Source organism: Arachis stenosperma, chromosome 6 (assembly GCF_014773155.1).
Source record: "Arachis stenosperma cultivar V10309 chromosome 6, arast.V10309.gnm1.PFL2, whole genome shotgun sequence".
In the NCBI taxonomy this organism is placed as follows: Eukaryota; Viridiplantae; Streptophyta; class Magnoliopsida; order Fabales; family Fabaceae; genus Arachis; species Arachis stenosperma.
In genome coordinates this window covers 5,781,424-5,806,272 of record NC_080382.1, presented here as the reverse complement: position 1 = coordinate 5,806,272, position 24,849 = coordinate 5,781,424, and the positions used below count along the sequence as shown (strand labels likewise).

Below are 24,849 nucleotides of genomic sequence, written 5' to 3'. Positions count from 1 at the left end.
GCCCTCAGGAGTTTGAAGCTCGTCACAGTTATTCAATCCTTGAATCCTACTCAGAATACCACAGACAAGGTTTAGACCTTCCGGATTCTCTTGAATGCCGCCATCAATTATAGCTTATACCACGAAGATTCTGATTAAGGAATCCAAGAGATATCTACTCAATCTAAGGTAGAATGGAGGTGGTTGTCAGGCACACGTTCATAGTTAAGAATGATGATGAGTGTCACGGATCATCACATTCATCAAGTTTAGGAACAAGTGATATCTTAGAATAGAAGCAAGCATGATTGAATGAAAAACAGTAGTAATTGCATTAATCCATCAAGACACAGCAGAGCTCCTCACCCCCAACCATGGGGTTTAGAGACTCATGCTGTAAAAGATACAACGAGAAACGTGTAAAGTGTCATGAGGTACAGATACAATGTCAAAAGATCCTATTAATAGTGAACTAGTAACTTAGGGTATACAGAAATGAGTAAATGACGTAAAAATCCACTTCCGGGGTCCACTTGGTGTGTGCTTGGGCTGAGAATTGAAGCTTTTATGTGTAGAGACTTTTTCTGGAGTTAAACGCCAGCTTTTATGCCAGTTTGGGCGTTTAACTCCAATTCTTATGCCAGTTCCGGCGTTAAACGCCGGGAATTCTGAAGCTGATTTGTAACGCCGGTTTGGGCCATCAAATCTCGGGCAAAGTATGGACTATTATACATTGCTGGAAAGCCCAGAATATCTACTTTCCAACGCCGTTGAGAGCGCACCAATTGGGCTTCTGTAGCTCCAGAAAATCCACTTCGAGTGCAGGGAAGTCAGAATCCAACAGCATCTGCAGTCCTTTTCAGTCTCTGAATCAGATTTTTGCTTAGGACCCTCAATTTCAGCCAGAAAATACCTGAAATCACAGAAAAACACACAAACTCATAGTAAAGTCCAGAAAAGTGAATTTTAACTAAAAACTAATAAAAATATAATAAAAACTAACTAAAATATACTAAAAACATACTAAAAATAATGCCAAAAAGCGTATAAATTATCCGCTCATCACAACACCAAACTTAAATTGTTGCTTGTCCCCAAGCAACTAAAAATCAAAATAGAATAAAAAGAAGAGAATATACTATAGACTCCAAAAATATCAAAGAAATTTAGCTCCAATTAGATGAGCGGGACCAGTAGCTTTTTGCTTCTGAACAGTTTTGGCATCTCACTTTATCCTTTGAAGTTTAGAATGATTGGCATCTATAGGAACTCAAAACTCAAATAATGTTATTGATTCTCCTAGTTAAGTATGATGATTCTTGAACATAGCTACTTTATGAGTCTTGGCCGTGGCCCAAAGCACTTTGTCTTCCAGTATTACTACCGGATACAGTCATGCCACAGACACATACTTGGGTGAACCTTTTCAGATTGTGACTTAGCTTTGCTAAAGTCCCCAATTAGAGGTGTCCAAGGTTCTTGAGCACACTCTTTTTGCCTTGGATCACAACTTTATTATATTTTTTTTATATTCACTGCTTTTTCTTGCTTCAAGAATCAATTTGATGATTTTTCAGATCCTCAATAACATTTCTCCTTTTCCATCATTCTTTCAAGAGCCAACAATTTTAACATTCTTAAAACAACAAATTCAAAAGACATATGCACTGTTCAAGCATTCATTCAGAAAACAAAAAGTATTGTCACCACATCAGACTAATTCAACTAGTTTCAAAGATGAATTCGAAATCCTGTACTTCTTGTTCTTTTGTGATTAGAGCATTTTTCATTTAAGAGATGTGATGGACTAATAGGACATTCATAGCTTTAAGACATGAACCTTAAATTTTATTAATCATGAATTAAGAACAAGACTCAAAAATAGATATAAGATAAGACTAATAGTAATAGAAAACAAAAACTTAAATGGACTCCTAATGATAGAGGTTATCACAGAGTTAGGACTCAACAACCTTGATTTTGAGAAGTTGATGCTCCCTCAACTTGTGGGGTATCTGACCCTTCAAGGGAGAGCTTTTGGCGCTTCAACTCCTGTAGCTCACGCCCCTACTTCTCTTGTTCCTTCAGCAATTTGCAGAGCATGCAGTTTTGATTCTGCTGTTCTTCCTTAATTTGTTCCATAGCTTCTTGTAGCTTGATAACAGATGCTTCTAGACGAGTCCAGTAGTCAATTTTAGGAAATTCAGGGAGGAACTCCTGCGCCCTTCTTTTGATAGAGTTGTCTTGCATTTGTCCTTCCATTGACCTCTTGGTGATTGGGTGCTCAATTGGGATGAATTCATCTACTCCCATTCTCACCCCAGCATCTTTACATAGCAAAGAGATTAAGCTTGGGTAAGCCAGTTTGGCTTCAGTGGAATTCTTGTTTGCAATTGTGTAGATCACACAAGTAATCAGATGATGAACCTCCACTTCTCTTCCCAGCATAATACAATGAATCATCACTGCTCTCTTGATAGTAACCTCAGAACAGTTGCTAGTGGGCAATATGGAATGCCCAATAAAGTCTAGCCAGCCTTTTGCAATTGGTTTGAGGTCTCCCCTCTTGAGTTAGTTTGGGACACCTTTTGAATTGGTTGTCCACTTAGTTCCAGGGAGGCATATGTCCTCTAGAACTTGATCCAACCCTTTATCTGCTCTCACCATTCTCCTATTAAAGGATTCAGGATCGTCTTGCAGTTGAGGCAATTTGAAGATCTCTCTTATTTTGTCCAGATGGAAGTAGATACCTTTCCCTCTGACCATGGTTCTGTAAGTGTGGAAAGCGGTTCCAGTCATTCTCTGCTTATCTGTCAGCCACAGATTTGAGTAGAATTCCTGAACCATATTTCTTCCAACCTTTATCTCAGGATTGGTTAGAACTTCCCATCCTCTATTTCGAATTTGCTCTTGGATCCCCGGATATTCATCTTCTTTTAGATCGAATTTGACTTCCGGGATCACTGACCTCAGACCCATTATTTTGTGATAATGGTCTTCATGTTCTTTGGTTAAGAACTTCTCTTGATTCCAAAGGCTCTTTGGATTATTCTCTTTCTTGCCTCTTGAATTGGTTTGTTTTCCCTTAGGAGCCATGATCTTGATGATTCTTAGCTTAGTGATCACGGAAAAGCACACCAAACTTAGAGGTTTGCTTGCCCTCAAGCAAAAGAAAGGAAAGAGGGGAGAGAGGAGGAGAGCAAATTCAAAATGGTGGGGAGAAAGGGATGGCCGAACGTGTATTTATAAGGGAGGAGGAGAGGTTTCAAAAATTTTGAAGGAGATTTGAGAAGATATGGAAAGAATTTGAGAGATGTTTGAGTTTTTGAAGAAGATTTGGGAAGGATTTGAGAGAGATTTGAATAATGATTTTGATTTTTGAAAATTTGAAGGTGAATGATGAAAGTTTGAAATGTGTTTATGTAGAAAATTATGGATCAAAACAGGAAAGTTTGAAAAAATTTTAATTAGAAAGCAAAATCTCTGTTCCCCACCTTTCTGGCGTTAAACGCCCAGAATGGTATCCATTCTGGCGTTTAACGCCCAAATGTTGGCCATTGTGGGCGTTTAACGCCCAGCCAGGTACCCTGGCTGGCGTTAAACGCTAGAATTCCCTCCATCACTGGGCGTTTTGCTAAACGCCCAGGATGCTGCACACCTGGCGTTAAACGCCCAGAATGGTGCCCATTCTGGCGTTTAACGCCCAAAATGGCACCTTTACTGGCGTTAAACGCCCAGAATGGTGTCCATTCTGGCGTTTAACGCCCAAAGTACCCCTTACTGGCGTTTTTTCGCCAGCAAGCTCCTTTTTTTCTGCTTTTTACACTGAATCTTTCTGTAACTCTGTGAATTCCTTCAATTTTGATATTTGCCCTTTGAGAATATGTATCAACTTTGATTAAACAAAACAGATAACCTGCTAATGACTGGGTTGCCTCCCAACAAGCGCTTCTTTATTATCTTTAGCTGGGCCTTCACTGAGAATTCATTCAAGCCTCAGTTTTGAGCATTCTTGCTCAAAATTGCTTTCAAGATAATGCTTGATCCTCTGTCTATTAACAATGAACTTTTTGTCAGAATCAGTATCCTGAAGCTCAACATATCCATATGGTGACACTCCTGTAATCACATACGGACCCCTCCACCGGGATTTAAGTTTTCCTGGGAACAGCCTGAGCCTAGAGTTGAAGAGCAGAACTTTTTGTCCTGGCTCAAAGACTCTGGATGACAACTTCTTGTCATGCCACTTCTTTGCCTTTTCCTTATAAATTTTTGCATTTTCAAAGGCACTGAGTCTAAATTCATCTAGCTCATTTAGCTGGAGTAATCTTTTTTCACCAGCTAACTTAGCGTCCAGGTTTAGGAATCTGGTTGCCCAATAGGCTTTATGTTCCAGTTCCACGGGCAGATGACAGGCCTTGCCATACACAAGTTGGTATGGAGAGGTTCCTATTGGAGTCTTGAATGCTGTTCTGTATGCCCACAGAGCATCATCCAAGCTCTTTGCCCAATCCTTTCTACGGGCAATTACAGTCCGTTCTAGGATTCTTTTTAGCTCTCTATTAGAGACTTCAGCTTACCCATTTGTCTGTGGATGATATGGGGTTGCCACTTTGTGGCTAATTCCATATCAGACCATAGCAGAGTACAGCTGTTTATTGCAGAAATGAGTGCCCCCATCACTGATTAGTACTCTGGGAACACCAAACCTGCTGAAGATGTGTTTCTGGAGGAATTTCAGCACGGTCTTAGTATCATTAGTGGGTGTAGCAATTGCTTCTACCCATTTAGATACATAGTCCACTGCCACCAGAATGTAAGTGTTTGAGTATGATAGTGGAAATGGACCCATAAAGTCAATGCCCCATACATCAAACAATTCAATCTCTAGGATCCCTTGTTGAGGCATGGCGTATCCATGAGGCAAGTTACCAGCTCTTTGGCAACTGTCACAGTTACGCACAAACTCTCGGGCATCTCTATAGAGAGTGGGCCAGTAGAAGCCACATTGGAGGACCTTAGTAGCTGTTCGCTCACTTCCAAAATGTCCCCCATACTGTGATCCATGGCAATGCCACAGGATCCTTTGTGCTTCCTCTCTGGGTACACATCTGCGGATCATTCCGTCTGCACATCTCTTAAAGAGATATGGCTCATCCCATAGGTAGTACTTGGCATCTGAAATTAATTTCTTTCTTTGCACCCTGCTGTACTCCTGGGGTATGAACCTCACAGCTTTATAATTTGCAATATCTGCAAACCATGGAGCTTCCTGAATGGCAAAGAGTTGCTCATCTGGGAAAGTCTCAGAGATCTCAGTAGAAGGGAGGGACGCCCCAGCTACTAGTTCTATTCGGGACAGATGATCAGCTACTTGGTTCTCTGTCCCTTTTCTGTCTCTTATTTCTATATCAAACTCTTGCAGAAGCAACACCCATCTTATGAGCCTGGGTTTTGAATCCTGCTTTGTGAGTAAGTACTTAAGAGCAGCATGGTCAGTGTACACAATCACCTTTGATCCTACTAGATAGGATCTAAACTTGTCAATGGCGTAGACCACTGCAAGTAACTCTTTTTCTGTGGTTGTGTAATTCTTCTGTGCGTCATTCAGAACACGGCTGGCATAATAAATGACGTGCAGAAGCTTGTTATGCCTCTGTCCCAACACTGCACCAATGACATGGTCACTGGCATCACACATTAATTCGAATGGTAATGTCCAGTCTGGTGCAGAGATGACTGGTGCTGTGACCAGCTTGGCTTTCAGGGTTTCAAATGCCTGCAAACACTGTGTGTCAAACACAAATGGTGTGTCAGCAACTAGCAGGTTGCTCAGAGGTTTTGCAATTTTTGAAAAATCCTTTATAAACCTTCTGTAGAATCCTGCATGCCCTAGAAAGCTTCTGATTGCCTTAACATCGGCAGGTGGTGGTAATTTTTCAATTATCTCTACCTTTGCTTTATCCACTTCTATTCCCTTGCTTGAAATTTTGTGCCCAAGGACAATTCCTTCAGTCACCATAAAGTGACATTTCTCCCAGTTTAATACCAGGTTAGTCTCTTGGCACCTTTTCAGGACAAGTGCTAGATGGTTAAGACAGGAGCTGAATGAGTCTCCATATACTGAAAAGTCATCCATGAAGACTTCCAAGAATTTCTCTACCATATCAGAGAAGATGGATAGCATGCATCTCTGAAAAGTTGCAGGAGCATTACACAGACCAAAAGGCATCCTCCTGTAGGCAAAAATGCCAGAAGGGCAAGTGGATGCTGTTTTCTCTTGGTCTTGAGGATCTACTGCAATTTGGTTGTAACCTGAATAGCCATCCAAAAAGCAGTAATAATCATGACCAGCTAGTCTTTCTAGCATTTGGTCTATGAATGGTAAAGGAAAATGATCCTTTCTGGTGGCTGTATTGAGCCTTCTGTAGTCAATACACATACGCCATCCTGTAACTGTTCTTATAGGAACCAGTTCATTCTTTTCATTATGAACCACTGTCATGCCTCCCTTTTTGGGGACAACTTAGACAGGGCTCACCCAGGGGCTATCAGAAATGGGATAAATAATTCCAGCCTCTAGTAATTTAGTGACCTCTTTCTGCACCACCTCCTTCATGGCCGGATTTAGCCGCCTTTGTGGTTGAACCACTGGTTTGGCATTATCCTCCAATAGGATCTTGTGCATGCATCTTGCTGGGCTAATGCCCTTAAGATCACTTATGGACCACCCAAGAGCTGTCTTGTGTGTCCTTAGCACTTGAATCAGTGCTTCCTCTTCTTGTGGATTCAAAGCAGAGCTTATGATTACTGGAAAAGTGTCACCCTCTCCCAGAAATGCATACTTTAGGGATGGTGGTAGTGGTTTGAGCTCAGGTTTGGGAGGCTTATCCTCTTCCTGAGGAATTTTCAAAAATTCTTTTGTTTCCTCTGGTTCTTCCTGATCAGGCTGAACATCCTTGAAGATGTCCTCTAGCTTTGATTCTAGACTTTCAGTCATATTGATCTCTTCCACCAAAGAGTCAATAATGTCTACGCTCATGCAGTCATCTGGTGTGTCTGGATGCTGCATAGCTTTTACAGCATTTAACTTGAACTCATCCTCGTTGACTCTCAGGGTTACTTCCCCTTTTTGTACATCAATAAGAGTTCGTCCAGTTGCTAGGAAAGGTCTTCCTAGAATGAGAGTTGCACTCTTGTGCTCCTCCATTTCCAGCACTACAAAGTCAGTTGGAAAGGCGAATGGCCCAACCTTGACAATCATGTCCTCAATTATGCCTGATGGATATTTAATGGAGCTATCAGCAAGTTGGAGACATATCCGGGTTGGTTTGACTTCTTCAGTCAACCCAAGCTTCCTGATAGTGGATGCAGGTATTAGATTGATACTTGCTCCAAGGTCACACAGGGCTGTCTTGGTGCAAGCACCTTCTAATGTGCATGGTATCATAAAGCTTCCTGGATCTTGAAGCTTTTCTGGTAAGCTTTTCAGAATGACTGCACTGCATTCTTCAGTGAGAAACACTTTTTTAATTTCTCTCCAATCCTTCTTATGACTTAAGATCTCTTTCATGAACTTAGCATAAGAAGGTATTTGCTCAAGTGCCTCTGCAAACGGAATCTTTATTTCAAGAGTCCTTAGAAAGTCTGCAAAACGGGCAAATTGCTTATCCTGTTCCGCTTGGCGGAGTTTCTGAGGATAAGGCATCTTGGCTTTATATTTCTCAACCTTAGTTGCTGCAGGTTTATTCCTTATAGAGGTGGTTGGAGAAGCCTTTTTAGAGGGGTTACTATCAGCATTCTCAGGTGTCTGATTCCCCATTGGCGTTTGAACGCCAGGATTGGGTGAAGAATGGGCGTTTAACGCCAACTTTTCCCCCTTTTTCTGGCGTTTGAACGCCAGAACTGGGCAGGGAATGGGCGTTTAACGCCAGCTTTCCCCCCTTTTCTGGCGTTTGAACGCCAAGAGTATTCCTCTCTGGGCTCTTACTGTCCTCAGAGGGATTTTGAACAGTGGTTTGGTTATCCTCTGTCAATTGTTCCTTTATTGGCTTCTTGCTACTTTGAGCAGTGTTATTCAATGTCTTCCCACTCCTCAGTTGAACTGCTTGGCATTCTTCTGTTATCTGTTTAGATAACTGCTATTTTGCCTGATTCAACTATGATTCTATGTTCTTGTTAGCAATTTTAGTTTCTTGGAGCATCTCTTTAAATTCTGCTAACTGTTTTGCCATCAGGTGTAATTGCTGATTAAGCTAAACCATCTGTTCTTGAGGATTAGGATCAGTGGCTACTGCCATAACTTCTTCTTTTGTAGAGAACTCATTGCTAGAGTACAAATGTTGATTTCTAGCAACAGTATCTATAAGCTCTTGAGCCTCTTCAATCGTCTTCCTCATATGTATAGATCCACCAGCTGAGTGGTCTAGAAACATCTGAGCTTTTTCTGTAAGCCCATAGTAGAAGATGTCTAACTGTACCCACTCTGAAAATATTTCAGAGGGGCATTTTCTTAGCATACCTCTGTACCTCTCCCAGGCGTTATAAAGGGATTCATTATCCTCTTGTTTAAAGCCTTGGATGTCCAGCCTTAGCTGTGTCATCCGTTTTGGAGGGTAAAATTGATTCAGGAATTTGTCTGATAACTGTTTTCATGTCTTTATGCTTGCTGTAGGTTGGTTATTCAACCACCTCTTAGCTTGATCTTTTACAGCAAATGGAAACAGTAATAATCTGTAGACATCCTGATCCACCTCTTTATCACGTACTGTGTCAGTAATTTGTAAGAATTGTGCCAGAAACTCAGTAGGTTCTTCCTGTGGAAGACCAGAATACTGGCAATTTTGCTGCACCATGATAATGAGTTGAGGATTTAGCTCAAAGCTGCTTGCTTTAATGGGAGGTATACAGATGCTACTCCCATATGTAGCTGTAATGGGGTTAGCATATGACCCCAGAGTCCTTCTGGACTGTTCAATTCCACTTAGGTCCATGATGGAGGAAGGGAATATGATATGGATTCACAAGTAAAGTAAATTTTTTTTTTGATTAAAGGTGACCAAAAAATTTAAAATAAAATAAAATAAAATTTCGAAAACTAAAAAAAATAAAATCAAAACAAATTGAAAACTAAATCAATTAGTTAAAAAAAAGATTTTGGAATTAGCAATTGAAAAGATATGATTGAAAATTATCTTGAAAAAGATTTAATTTTTGAAATGAGGAAAGAGAAAAACAACAAAAAGACACCAAACTTAGAATTTTTAAGGATCAAGAAAGGACTAAGGACATGCAAATTCGAAAAATAAAAGAAAACAAAAGCATGCAATTGACACCAAACTTAAAATATGAAAATAAACTCAAATAAAAGACTCTAAACCAACAAAAATAAAACAATCCTAATCTAAGCAACAAGATAAACCGTCAGTTGTCCAAACTTGAACAATCTCCGGTAACGGCGCCAAAAACTTGGGACACGAAATTGCAATCACACTTTTGCAATCCCGCACAACTAACCAGTAAGTGCACTGGGTCGTCCAAGTAATACCTTACGTGAGTAAGGGTCGATCCCACGGAGATTGTTGGCTTGAAGCAAGCTATGGTTATCTTGTAACTCTTAGTCAGAATATCAATAATTATCAGGGTTGATTGTAAAAAGCAAAAGAACATGAACTAAGTACTTGTTTTGCAGTAATGAGGAACATGTTGAGGTTTTGGAGATGCTCTATCTTCTGAACCACTGCTTTCCTACTGTCTTCTTCTTCAAGCACGCTAGGCTCCTTCCATGGCAAGCTGTATGTAGGGTTTCACCGTTGTCAATGGCTACCTCCCATCCTCTCAGTGAAAATGTTCAACGCGCTCTGTCACAGCACGGCTAATCATCTGTCGGTTCTCAATCGGGTTGGAATAGAATCCAGTGATTCTTTTGCGTCTGTCACTAACGCCCAGCCCTCAGGAGTTTGAAGCTCGTCACAGTTATTCAATCCTTGAATCCTACTCAGAATACCACAGACAAGGTTTAGACCTTCCGGATTCTCTTGAATGCCGCCATCAATTCTAGCTTATACCACGAAGATTCTGATTAAGGAATCCAAGAGATATCTACTCAATCTAAGGTAGAACGGAGGTGGTTGTCAGGCACACGTTCATAGTTAAGAATGATGATGAGTGTCACGGATCATCACATTCATCAAGTTTAGGAACAAGTGATATCTTAGAATAGAAGCAAGCATGATTGAATGAAAAACAGTAGTAATTGCATTAATCCATCAAGACACAGCAGAGCTCCTCACCCCCAACCATGGGGTTTAGAGACTCATGCTGTAAAAGATACAATGAGAAACGTGTAAAGTGTCATGAGGTACAGATACAATGTCAAAAGATCCTATTAATAGTGAACTAGTAACCTAGGGTATACAGAAATGAGTAAATGACGTAAAAATCCACTTCCGGGGTCCACTTGGTGTGTGCTTGGGCTGAGAATTGAAGCTTTTATGTGTAGAGACTTTTTCTGGAGTTAAACGCCAGCTTTTATGCCAGTTTGGGCGTTTAACTCCAATTCTTATGCCAGTTCCGGCGTTAAACGCCGGGAATTCTGAAGCTGATTTGTAACGCCGGTTTGGGCCATCAAATCTCGGGCAAAGTATGGACTATTATACATTGCTGGAAAGCCCAGAATATCTACTTTCCAACGCCGTTGAGAGCGCACCAATTGGGCTTCTGTAGCTCCAGAAAATCTACTTCGAGTGCAGGGAGGTCAGAATCCAACAGCATCTGCAGTCCTTTTCAGTCTCTGAATCAGATTTTTGCTTAGGACCCTCAATTTCAGCCAGAAAATACTTGAAATCACAGAAAAACACACAAACTCATAGTAAAGTCCAGAAAAGTGAATTTTAACTAAAAACTAATAAAAATATAATAAAAACTAACTAAAATATACTAAAAACATACTAAAAACAATGCCAAAAAGCGTATAAATTATCTGCTCATCACAACACCAAACTTAAATTGTTGCTTGTCCCCAAGCAACTAAAAATCAAAATAGAATAAAAAGAAGAGAATATACTATAGACTCCAAAATATCAAAGAAATTTAGCTCCAATTAGATGAGCGGGACCAGTAGCTTTTTGCTTCTGAACAGTTTTGGCATCTCACTTTATCCTTTGAAGTTTAGAATGATTGGCATCTATAGGAACTCAGAACTCAAATAATGTTATTGATTCTCCTAGTTAAGTATGATGATTCTTGAACATAGCTACTTTATGAGTCTTGGCCGTGGCCCAAAGCACTTTGTCTTCCAGTATTACCACCGGATACAGTCATGCCACAGACATATACTTGGGTGAACCTTTTCAGATTGTGACTTAGCTTTGCTAAAGTCCCCAATTAGAGGTGTCCAAGGTTCTTGAGCACACTCTTTTTGCCTTGGATCACAACTTTATTATATTTTTTTTATATTCACTGCTTTTTCTTGCTTCAAGAATCAATTTGATAATTTTTCAGATCCTCAATAACATTTCTCCTTTTCCATCATTCTTTCAAGAGCCAACAATTTTAACATTCTTAAAACAACAAATTCAAAAGACATATGCACTGTTCAAGCATTCATTCAGAAAACAAAAAGTATTGTCACCACATCAAACTAATTCAACTAGTTTCAAAGATGAATTCGAAATCCTGTACTTCTTGTTCTTTTGTGATTAGAGCATTTTTCATTTAAGAGATGTGATGGACTAATAGGACATTCATAGCTTTAAGACATGAACCTTAAATTTTATTAATCATGAATTAAGAACAAGACTCAAAAATAGATATAAGATAAGACTAATAGTAATAGAAAACAAAAACTTAAATGGACTCCTAATGATAGAGGTTATCACAGAGTTAGGACTCAACAACCTTGATTTTGAGAAGTTGATGCTCCCTCAACTTGTGGGGTATCTGACCCTTCAAGGGAGAGCTTTTGGCGCTTCAACTCCTGTAGCTCGCGCCCCTACAGCATCTGCAGTCCTTTTCAGTCTCTGAATCAAATTTTTGCTCAGGACCCTCAATTTCAGCCAGAAAATACCTGAAATCACAGAAAAATACACAAACTCATAGTAAAGTCCAGAAAAGTAAATTTTAACTAAAAACTAATAAAAATATAATAAAAACTAACTAAAATATACTAAAAACATACTAAAAACAATGCCAAAAAGCGTATAAATTATCCGCTCATCAACCTCCTGTTGATGGGGGAGATGTACAAGTTGATAATGATGGTGATGATTTGCATGATGAACCTACACCTCAACCTGAGGTGCCAGATGCAGAAGTTCCACCAGATGTTGAAGTTCCACCTGAACCACCAGTTGAGCATGAATTGAGAAGATCTACTAGAGAGCGTCATCCTTCTCAGAAATACTCTCCTCATGAGTATGTGATGAACACTGAGACTGGGGAGCCAGAGAGCTACCAGGAAGCTATGTCTGATAAGCATAAAGAAGATTGGTTGATGGCCATGCAAGAAGAAATGAAATCCTTGCATGAGAATCATACTTTTGAATTGGTGAAGTTGCCTAAGGGTAAGAGAGCATTCAAGAATAAATGGGTGTTCAAGTTGAAAGCGGATGAAAATGTCTCACGACCAAGGTACAAAGCTCAATTGGTTGTGAAAGGCTTTGAGCAAAAGAAAGGTATTGATTTTGAGGAGATTTTCTCTCCAGTTGTGAAGATGTCCTCTATTCGAGTTGTGCTTGGATTGGCGGCTAGCTTGAATTTAGAGGTTGAGCAGCTTGATGTGAAAACTGCATTCCTTCACGGTGACATAGATAAAGAAATCTATATGTAGCAACCAGAGGGTTTCGAGGTTAAAGGAAAGGAGCACCTTATATGCAAGTTGAAGAAGAGCTTATATGGGTTGAAGCAAGCGCCAAGGCAGTGGTACACGAAGTTTGATTCCTTCATGGAAGGTCATGGGTATAGTAAGACTTCTTCTGATCATTGTGTCTATGTTAAGAAATTCTCTGATGGTGATTTTATAATTCTCTTGCTTTATGTTGATGACATGTTGATTGTTGGTCATGACACTAAGAAGATTAAAAGTCTTAAGAAAGACTTGAACAAATCCTTTGCTATGAAGGATTTGGGTCCTGCAAAGAAAATCCTTGGCATGAGTATCACTCGTGACAGGAAGAATGGGAAACTATGGTTGTCGCAGCAGAAGTACATTGAGAAGGTTTTAGAGAGGTTTAGTATGAGTAATTCCAAACCTGTTAGTACTCCACTTGCTAGTCATTTCAAGCTGAGTTCGCAGCAATGTCTTACAAGTGAGAAAGAGAAAGTGGAAATGAAGAAGACTCCATATGCATCTGCAGTTGGCAGTTTGATGTATGCTATGGTTTGCACCAGGCCGGATATTGCTCATGCCGTTGGAGTTGTTAGTCGGTTTCTCTCTAATCCTGGCAAGGAACACTGGCAAGCAGTGAAGTGGATTCTCAGATACCTTAATGGTACTTCCAGAGTTTGTTTATGCTTTGGGAGTGGCCAACTTGTGTTGGATGGTTACACAGATGCAGATATGGCTGGGGATCTTGATTCAAGGAAGTCTACTTCTGGTTATATGATGACTTTTGCAGGGGGAGCTGTGTTGTGGCAATCTCGACTTCAGAAATGTGTTGCTTTGTCTACTACAGAGGCAGAATACATTGCTATTGTTGAAGCTTCTAAGGAACTCTTGTGGATGAAGAAATTCCTACAAGAGTTAGGCATCAATCAAGAGAAGTTTGTGTTATTTTGTGATAGTCAGAGTGCTATCCATCTCAGCAAGAATCCGACGTTTCATTCCAGATCGAAGCACATAGAGGTGAGGTATCATTGGATACGTCAAGCGCTTGAGATGAAGTTATATGCACTTGAGAAGATCCATACTGATGATAATGGTTCAGATATGATGACTAAAAGTTTACCTGCAGTGAAGTTTGATTCCTGCAAAGAGAAGGCGGGCTTGGTGGAGCAGCCTATCCCCACTTGAGTTGGTGAGGGAGAGATTTGTTGGTGGGTCCCCAACTAAGTGGGGCCCACAACTTAAAAAAAAAGGAAATAAGGTGGCTATTAGCCACGGAAGCATGGGAGAGAGAGAAGAGCTTTCATTCTTTGTTTTTGAATGAAAGGAATGAAATAGGGTTACAGCGCCGAAGAGGAGAAGAATTTGGGGGAAAAGAGCAAGCCAACTTTGATCCTATTAAATTGGTAAACTTGCTCCATTTCTTATGAAATTTTAGTATGTTATTTCTGGTGTAGAGATGAACATTAGGATATAACTTATTTGTTGTATTGCCTTCTCTTTTTTTGCCTGATTTGAGATACCCACTTTTGTGGAGGGTTTATGTTGGTTCTACCAGTTTTGGTAATGTATTTTGTTGATTGTTGAGATGCCCTAGTGTTACTAGAAAGACTGTTTGTGTATCCATTATTCTGATAGTGGAAGATTTTTCTGGACTAGGTCTCGTGGGTTTTTTTGTCCCTCTTTTGGAGGTTTTCCCACGTTAAAATTTTGGTGTTTGATTATTTAATTTCTGCCATTATATTTGCTACTTGGAGTATCATTGGTGTTGCCCATTTAATTGCACAAGTTGTGGAAAAATTATTTTTGATGCTTCCGCTGTTAGATAGGTTCTTGTTTTTGAACCTTTATTGAGTTTTTCCAATATTATAATCATGAGTTTAATTCTTGCTTGGGTCACATTTTCTGATTTTCCTTTTATATTGTCCATTAGATATACATTTCTTTTTTTTTTCTTTCAATCTCACGGAATCTTTATTTTATTTATTTTATCTTTTTCCATCGAAGAAGAGTTGCGATCAGCCATATTAGAAATATTGAAAATTTTAGTTAAAGAAAATTAAAGAATTAAATTCTTCTAATCACTTTTATAACTTTTATTCTGTAAAGCGTGGACATTTCGTTGAGTTGTTTATTTACGTATCAAACACATTTTGAACACGACATTCATCGATACTTGTTCGACACACATGTCTGTCGTGTCCAACTGTGTTTTAATAAAAAATAAAAAATTTTTTTTCAGACACACTTGAACACACTTAAATACCATCACGTGTCAATATGTTAAGTCTTATTTTTAACATGTATTGTTGAAATAAATTTAAAAATAATATATATTATTATTTAACAAAAAATATTTTTAATACTTTATATAATTAAAACAAAATATTAAAAATAATTAAAAAAATAATTTATATTTTAATATCAATAAAACTTCAAAATATAATTACCATTTTTCTAAAAAATACTTCATATTTAACATATACGTGTATTTCTGTTTTTTATAAAATTTTAAAATTTGTGTGTCCACATATTCCGTATTATATCATCTCTCATATCCGTATCAGTGTTCGTACACCATAACTTCACCTATGATAGTCTAAATTAACAAAATTATTTATTCTAACATACTTTTATATAATTTATATATTTAATCATATATTTGGCCCTCCTAAATTTTCTTTTCAAGATTCGCCACTGAATGTAAGAGTTGATGTACAAATTTATTTTCCAAACTATTCTTCATCATATACAATATATAACAAAATCATTTTGTTAACTCTGAGAATGAAGGCCATAATCTCTTGATCTTAGTATAACATATTTATCATATTAACTAATTTCAAATTTGTTATTATTAACATCTCTGTTAATTCGCTAGTAAAATATAAAGGGAAGAATTTTAATTATCAGTGTTAGAATAAGTCAATAATGATGCACAATTTAGTTTGGCCGAGTGAGTAATTAATAAAATGAGAAGGGTATATTGTCACAGTATTTAGTAGTTAATTATTATATAATTATATCTAATGATTTTTTTTAAATTTATTTGTTCTAAAATACCCATAGTTATGTTTATTTTTCTTTTTCTAATATATAATTAAATAATAAGATACAAATAAGAAATAACTATAAATATTATATTTGTTTAGCTAATATGATACCATTTTCCGATTTTAACGGTTCAATAAAACTTTGTTTGAAATCGTCCAACATATATTTCTCCACAAAACATTGATAAATTTCTTTAAAATCGTTCAACCAAAAAAAAAAAAAAATGAAAAATACATAAAGGGTCCTTTGATCCCACTAATCTTAGTGATCAATAATCTTCTTCTTCTTCTTATTCTTCAATGGTAAAAAAAGATGGAGATGTTAGAATATATCTCATCTTTGGAATTATTTTGGCATGCATCATTGGTGGAGGTGTATTCCTTTGCATGTACCTTATTTTTCCAGGTTCAAAGTATAATCTATGGTATCTCATTGGAGGCCTGGTTTTGGTTACAATTCCATGGATGTTTTGGTTTTTTATCTATTTATATACATGTTTTAGACCTATTTTTTTCCAATTTGAAGAAGAGCACAACAACAACAACAATCATGATAAAAGTACTAAAACACCAAATCCTATTTCAATAACCACACCTATTACAACCAATAACCATGTTCATTCTCCTGATGGTAGAGATTTTGATGATGTTTATTGTATAGCAGAGGATAATAGTATAAACATCTAAGGAAGAAAAAATATACATTCTATAGTTGGTTATGGTTGAGCCTAGATAATATACTGAAATAATAATGCCTTTACATAAAGTAGGTAGGAAAATTAGAATATTAATTATTTTCATCATGTTAGTGTTTATATTATATTATGATGAAGTTTTGCATAAGATGATGTTTATTGAGCAATTGATGAAAATGCATACATCTATGTGATTCCAAATAAATTTAACTTTTACTAGGGTGATATGTTAGCTATCCTAAGTCTCTTGTTAGAGAAAGGGATAAAGTTTAGATGTGTTTAATTTTAAAACCAAATATTTTTTAAATTGATTTGATTTAATTTTAAATAAATTGAACTGAAAATCAATTATTGTATTTAGAATTAATTATGTAAAATAAGAATGAAATTCGTTTAGAAATATTTGGATTGTAAGTTGATGAAAATTAATTTGATTGAATAAATGATTTTACCTTTTCATATTTTATTTATAATAAAATTCTTTATCGTTATTGGCAACTAATGGTTGTCAGAAGCTGCCGGATCATTCGAGGTCATAAAAAAAATTGTCGAAAGTTGTTGAACCATCAACAAAAATTACCAGATTAGATTGCTGATAGAAGTTATTGAACTGCTACAAAGATTGTTACTACTACTGAAAATTTGTCAAATTGTCATCATTGGATCACGGCTATTGTCATCGGCCAAATTCTTTTCTTTTGTATTAATATATCAACGGTAAAATTGATTTTTTTTTTTATTTTTAGATGTACCATGTACTTTAGATTTCAATCAAACCCAGTTCATTTAATACATAAATCACGTTTTAACTCGACTTACAAATTTATGAATTCAACGTATCAATTAGTTCACAAGTTAATTTGATTCATATCTAATCTTTTTTATAAGATAAAAATAAATTTTTAAGAACTAAGAAGAGTATGAGAGGGTTAGCAATTTTTGTATTTTGTAACCATCAATAGTATTTTTAATGGTGTGAGATTAAATTCAATGATGTAATATTATTCAATTTTCTTTTAATAGTTAAATGTTGGCAAACTTTTTAAAAAATTGTTGGCTCCCGAAACTTTCTCTAAAAATAATTGAAAATAGATAAAAAATCGAAAAAATTGATAAATCTATCAAACTTATTTAATTTAAATTTTTTAATAATTAACTAATTTAAAACAATAAAAATAAAATATTTTTAAAAATATCAATTTATACATAAATATATTATTTTATTATATTCGATTTCATTTTAGATAAAGTTTTAAATTTTGTAAATCTCTATTTTATTAATTTAATAATTAATTCTATTATTAGAACTCTATTAAAACTAAATTTTTCATGAACTAAACTAAATGCTCTTTTTTTATTAATCACATAAAAATATTTTTTTAAAAAAATAATAATTTAAATTTAAAAAATTAATATAATACATATTAACATTTTAACCATCATTTTTAGATTTCGTACAAGTAAGAAAAGGACACATGGCACAAAAATAGAGGGGTGATGAGTGTGTTAAACATCATGAGGTCAATGTTTATTAATCGAAAAAATAAAAATAAAAATAAAAATAAATATAAAAGTAGTGGTGAGTGGTGCCTAACGTCTAATAACAGAATCTCTTCTGATTTTGTGTTCATGGCTTCAACAATTGCAACCGCTACAATCCCTTTCTCTTTCCTCAAAATTCAGTGCCTTTCACAGCCTCAACTTTTCACTAGAATCCCTGTCACTTCTTCTTCTTCCGTTGCATTGAGATGGAGCTGCGATTCCAAGCGCGTTCATGCAAACGCTGTTTCCACCGAGAGGGAAGGATCGCAAAACGCTGTGAGCGACAAGGAACTCGTTGAAATTCGGAGTTCGGAGTCAAAGGAAAATCGCCAAAGCACGCCAGCGTCTTCAAAACTTGTTCTCGTTGTTGGAGGCTCTGGAGGAGTTGGTAAGATCGAATTGAATTTTGTTACTTCGTGAAAAATATATTAGGGTCTCTACTTGAATAAGTTGTAGTATATCAGTATGTGACAGAAAATTTATAGTTTTCGTTTGAGTAAGTTCTAATTCTTAGAACAAAACTAGTTATGTAGTAATGAAAAGGGTTGTTACTACATAACTGTGTATCAATTCACTCTTTTGTTTTTTAAAATATTTATAGAACTAATAGAAATAGAATTAGTTGAGATGACAAATTGTTAATTATTTAACTAAGTGGTTTGGGTTCAAGTTTTGAAAATAGCAAAGAATATTTTTTTAATGGATAAATGATATTTTAGAAAAGAAATTGTGTGTCAATGTTTCCTAGCATCAAAATGATTTCCTATATACTAGTGTAGGTTAGTGGAATTGTTCTTAAACTATTTTATGAAGGGGGAATTTTGTTCTTCATGATATAACATCTTAAAGAGATAGGATCTGGCTCCTTATAAAGTGTAGGTTGCACTTTAAGATAGTAAAGTGTAGCATTTGAACTGATGATAAAATCAATGGTTTCATATTCAATCGTTCAGATTTTACACTTTACTCTCTGAAGTGTATTGCATGCTGGAGGAGGAGATAAGTATTTGAGAAATTCTAATATTGGACATAGTCACATAAACTTTGGCAAGACTTATGAATTGGGGTGTGTATTTTGAATATGGTAAGTGAGACCTATTTTTATTATGAATATGCCCAAAAAGTGATGCTAAACTTGTGTTTATATAAGAGTTTCTCGTTCTTTTATACATTCATTTTGAAGTCGGGTAAGCTTGGAAATGGCCGGATTATTGAATAGTTATTCATGCCATAGTTTGATTTTGGAATTTTATGAAGTGGTTGCGATATCTGCTATTCAGGGCAGCTGGTAGTAGCATCATTGCTTCAGCGGAATGTTAAGTCACGCTTGATACTTAGAGATCCTGAGAAAGCCACAGCACTGTTTGGTAAACAAGATGTGGATAAATTGCAGGTATATCATTTACTCTCGATCAGCATTCAGAGAGCAAAGCTTGTGTTATTTTGGGCATAAAAAACTGAAAATAGCCAACAATATGGAAAAGATATGCTAATGTCGTATTGTTCTTGTTATTTATTTAAAGTATATATTGATATAAAATGAACAGAGAAAACAATGAGAATTGCAAAGGTTCCTTAGTGGCCTTATGTTTATATTGCTTTTTGTTATGTTTTTAAAAAAGGTCTTATGGAGTTTCTGGACATGACAGGTAGTCAAAGGCGACACAAGGAAGCAGGAAGATTTGGATCCATCCATGTTTGAGGTTTAGTTTCATAATTCCTTTTCAATGCTCAATACCATTTGATAATATGAAATTTATTCATTTTGCCGAGTAACTTCATTCACCAAAGGAAATGTATTGTAATAATGTTCTTTCTCTTTCTTTTTTTTCTATGTTTACTTGCTTTGTAGGGAGTTACGCATGTGATTTGTTGCACAGGAACAACTGCTTTTCCTTCCAGACGGTGGGATGATGATAATACACCAGAAAGAGTTGGTAAGAATCATATTATGAATAAATTGCATTATTTGATTCCATAAATAATCAAACTTGAAAATTATTTAGTTGATTTAAGTTTTTGAAAAATTAAGTAGATCGGTAATGCTTTTATTGGAAGTTGCTTACCACATATAAAAAAATCCATCAACTTCTCCATATTTTGGTTTTGATTATAAGTATTTATTTGAAGATTGGGTGGGAGTGAAGAATCTAGTTTCTGCATTGCCTTCATCAGTGAAGAGAGTTGTTCTTGTGTCATCAATAGGTGTGACTAAGTCCAATGAATTGCCGTGGAGGTAAGCACACACAAGAGTAAATTCTTAAAGACACAGTTGTATGTGACTTTGTTAAACCATCGGTTGCTTGCTAGAAAGCTGAGAGCAGAATCTTCTTTTCTTTATTTGGATTAGGTCCCTTATTCTAATGAAAAATTGGATGAAAACATTAATTTAACATAACCATATGGGCTATAAAGACTCTTCGTCACAGATGTGAATCTATGATTCCTAAAGAAGAATGAACTAAAAAAATTAAAATTTAATTATATTTGTATTGTTATTTTGAATTCAAATTACCAGGTTTGCTTTCAATTGACTATTCTTGATTGAACATTTGGTTTAATTATGTATTGTTACTATTGTGATCCAAATTCATATAATCAGAATAGCAATAGTTGATTTCTGTTCCTTTGTAAACTTCTAGCCTTAGGTGGCTATGACAGAGTTGTCTCACTGGAGAATCTCCGACTATATAATGGATCATGAATAGTTGATTACTTGCCTTCAGGTTTCCTACAATAGAAGGTTTTGAGAAGGGATTTGATTTTGGATGTACCTTTAACTATTAGGACTTTATGCAAGGTTAGTATTTACACTAGATGGAGATTGAAACAATGCTTTTCTCTAATATCAGGGTCATGTATAACCATGGGTTCGTTACCCAAAGTGGCAGTGGACAAAACTATGGTTACGTGTACACTTCTTGAAAGGGAGGCCTAGGAGGTACAAAAGACAAAATCTGGCTACAGATTACGAATTTGACAAACATTTAGGAGAGTAAATGAATAAGACCATTTTTTCAGGCCTCAGTATTATTTGTTTTGAGGGGTGTGATTGGAAGTTAGAAGTTTAACTAGTGGGGATCAAACAACAACAACAACAAAGCCTTGTCCCACTAGGTGGGGTCGGCTACATGAATCAAACGACATCATTGAGCTCTGTCATGTAACATGTCTACAGAGAAACCGTTTACATGTAGATCTCGTTTGACCACCTCATGGATGGTCTTCTAGATTTGTTTAGTTTGAATTCAACTTTATTTACTAATTGAAAGAATATGTACTTTGAAAATTTTTTCTAGATTTCTTAGTTCGAATTGAACTTTATTCATCATGTTCACAAGTGTAGGCTGTTTGTTAATTATGTACCATGTCACTAAGTGACAAGGAAACAGCAACAAATTCCAGCTGACCCTCTATAAATTATTGTGTCATGAAATCATGTTACCTATCTTGGTAAAATTTCTTCTCCAAATTCTGACTCGTGTACTTGTTAATGTTGATTTTTCATGTAGCATTATGAATCTATTTGGTGTTCTTAAGTATAAGAAGATGGGAGAGGATTTTCTTCGGAGTTCTGGTATTCCATTCACCATAATCAGGTAAGATGCAAAATATACATATCTCAAACCCGAAGTTCATATCTGACAAACTAAGAGTTGGAGGACATTTTTGGATCATGTTTGACTGAAGTTCTTGGATGTCTCATATGGGATATCTAAATGCATTTTAGACCTGGAAGATTGACTGATGGACCATACACATCTTATGATTTAAATACTTTGCTCAAAGCAACAGCTGGAGAACGACGAGCAGTTCTTATAGGTCAAGGTATGTATACAATGCTCATTATTCAAAGCAATTTTCTTTTATTTTCTAGTAAATGGACAAAAGTACACATGAAAGAGTTTGAAGTGGACAAAAGTACGCACCAAAGTTTATAAATACCAAAAGTACACCCCAAAGATGATTTGATGGAGCTAAAGGCCTAATAACTCTGAATTGCCTGGAATTTAGTGTTAAATCCATTTGACATTTCAGCTGGCTTAGATTCTAGCCGTTAGGAGGAATTTTTGTGTGTATATTATGTATTGTAAAAACATCTGAGTATGAGTAGGGTTTTATCTTGGAACTCAAACTAGTTGATTAAGATAGTTAATTCACTATGTTGGTGTCTTCCCTTGACATAGTAGATGATTATACCAGATCATTTATACTTCCACTAGTATTTTTGGTCTAAAACTTTAGAAATTTTGTGATGGACTTCCAGGAGATAAATTAGTTGGAGAGGCCAGCAGAATTATTGTTGCTGAAGCTTGCATACAGGCATTAGATCTTGAAGTCACGGAGAACCAAGTATATGAAGTCAACTCTGTTGAGGTAAACTTAAATGTTATAATTTTGGTAAATGAAGTTCGTTTTTGGATTATGGTAATAGATCTCACATGAAAATTTTACATGATTTTGACCCGTTGATTTTCACCATTGATCAAGAAACTGGGGCCGTGTTATGACCCCATAAACCAATAGAGAAGATTAACACATGACAAGATTATGTGAAATTTTACGCATTGAGGGGATCCATTCACATTTACACAATTTACATGTGTGTTCATATTAAAATGACCTTATATTATCTCCTACTGTTATAGTGTTAGACAGTATTTTTCTATAGCTTGAAGTAATTTATGGATGAGACCTTTCTATGGAGATTTTGTTTTAGTACATAGCTGAATTTTTCTCAAGTATATCATTATTTTAATCCTCGAAAGATTAGTCTGCTAAGAAAAATAATCCTGCAAATATTGATAATTATCCTTTGATACAGAAAGATTATATACTCTTTAATTATTTCTTGAGTAAAAATGTTTAGTTTTCTACCAGTGTTGTTCTCACTTAATGAGAGGTTTTTATTCAGTTCATTTTTTTGCTCATATATTTTTTATTTATGCAAATTGTTATGACATAATGCATATATTTTAGGGTGAGGGTCCTGGAACTGATGCTCAGAAGTGGCAAGAACTATTCGAAGGTGCGCACTCCCAATAACTAGAATTGCAAGTAAATTTTATACCATTTGGAACATGTATATGTTGCAGACCAAAAATAAAGAGAATGTATATATATATCATAATTAGCGAGTTCAACATCAATCACACCATTGTAGACGTTTCTTCATTATTCCGATTTCCAAGGTGTAAAAAAAAAAAGCTGAAATTCAAATATTCCTAAATTTAGAAGAATTAAAGGTTGAGTTGAATTTTGTTAATCGTTATACGGGGGAGCAAATGCAGGAAGACCACCCTCCATAAACCCCTCTCTCTCTCTCTCACTCACACAAATTTTCTGTAATATAAATCCAATTATATGATAACAGTTTCAATTTCATTCCTTTAAGTTTTATTTTCATCCTAACAAATATATTATTTGCATCACTTTCTTTATACACATTTATGAATATCTTTTAATCCTGAACTCATGATATAGTAGTAAATATAATAAAAAAAAGAACCCAATAAATATAGGATAAGATTCTCTAAAGCAAAAAAATAGATAAAGTGATAAATTAAAGAATTAATCACTTTTAAATTCAAGTAGTCGAATACAAATTTTATGAAAAATTTAACAAAAAAATAATCATTTGCACTCATAAATTTTGAGTGCACGGGTAAAAGTACCATAAAAAAAAACTAAAGTTATCTTCATAAAAAATAGATTTTATGCGACAAAAGTACTTAAATTTTAAATTTTTGTTGATTTTTTAATGAAAATAAAAAATTACTTTCACTATTGATCTTCAACCTCAACTCTACCATCTTTTCTTCTTTTCTAAATCTCAAACTTTCACATCTCTCTATTATCTCCACCTTCCTACCACACCATGCAATTTTTCTCTGTCACTTTCCACCACACCCACCACATCAACCCTAAATTGTATTTCACTATCCACCGCATCACTATTACATCCCAAACACATTCACTAACACCAACAATACCCATACACATTCACTAACACCAACAATAGAGGTGAGAGGGACAAAGAAAAATAAATCGAAGCTAAAAATATATCAAATTAGAAGGAAAAATAGGAACATCATGGAGGTTGTGTGTATGTGTTTGAGAGAGAGGTGGCAGTTAGGGGTGGCAAACGGGCCAAAATCTGCCAGGTTGGTCCGCGTAACCCGCCAAAAAAGGCAGGCCAGGTTGAAAAATTAGGACCGCCAAATAGCAAAAGCCCGCCTAACCCGCACCGCTTAAACCGCGGGTTTTGGCAGGGCAGGGCGGGCTTCCCCGCCGGGCTTAGTGTTTTTTTAGTGAGGGGGTATTTTTACAATTTTTTTGCCAAAATCTAACTTCTCCCAACCTAACTTACAAGAGTATGAAGATAAAAATTGAGTGGTTTGGATTATGTTTATGTTACTTTGAAGTCAATATTTATAATTATGTTTTAAATTATGTTTATTTTATTTTGGAGAGAATATTTATACTTATGTTTTGGATGAAAACTTGGTTTATAATTATGTTTATTAGATATTTATAATTACAAAAATTTTAATGTTTATGAATATAAAAAATATAATTTTTTATGTCTTTAAAAATTATAAATTTATTAATATGATTGTGAAATTATATATATTATTTAGTAGTTAATAATAAAAAAAAAGAGGAGCTTAGCCCGCCAGCCCGCAATTAGGCGGGGCTGGGTGGGATTTTAGGACCGACTCATTAGGCGGGATGGGTCGGGCCAACCCGCCAAAGG

General features: G+C 35.8%; 1 protein-coding gene across 1 annotated transcript; it reads left to right on the top strand.

Moving 5' to 3' along the window:
• The first annotated feature begins 18,159 nt into the window (after window positions 1-18,159).
• Window positions 18,160-23,242, top strand: LOC130932376 (uncharacterized protein At2g37660, chloroplastic-like). Its single transcript, XM_057861694.1, has 9 exons — window positions 18,160-18,480; window positions 19,373-19,485; window positions 19,742-19,795; window positions 19,945-20,029; window positions 20,223-20,328; window positions 21,605-21,691; window positions 21,823-21,920; window positions 22,360-22,469; window positions 23,073-23,242. The coding sequence occupies exons 1-9, from the start codon at window positions 18,180-18,182 to the stop codon at window positions 23,136-23,138; spliced, it is 1,020 nt and encodes a 339-aa protein (XP_057717677.1). The 5' UTR covers window positions 18,160-18,179; the 3' UTR covers window positions 23,139-23,242.
• The last annotated feature ends 1,607 nt before the right edge of the window (window positions 23,243-24,849 follow it).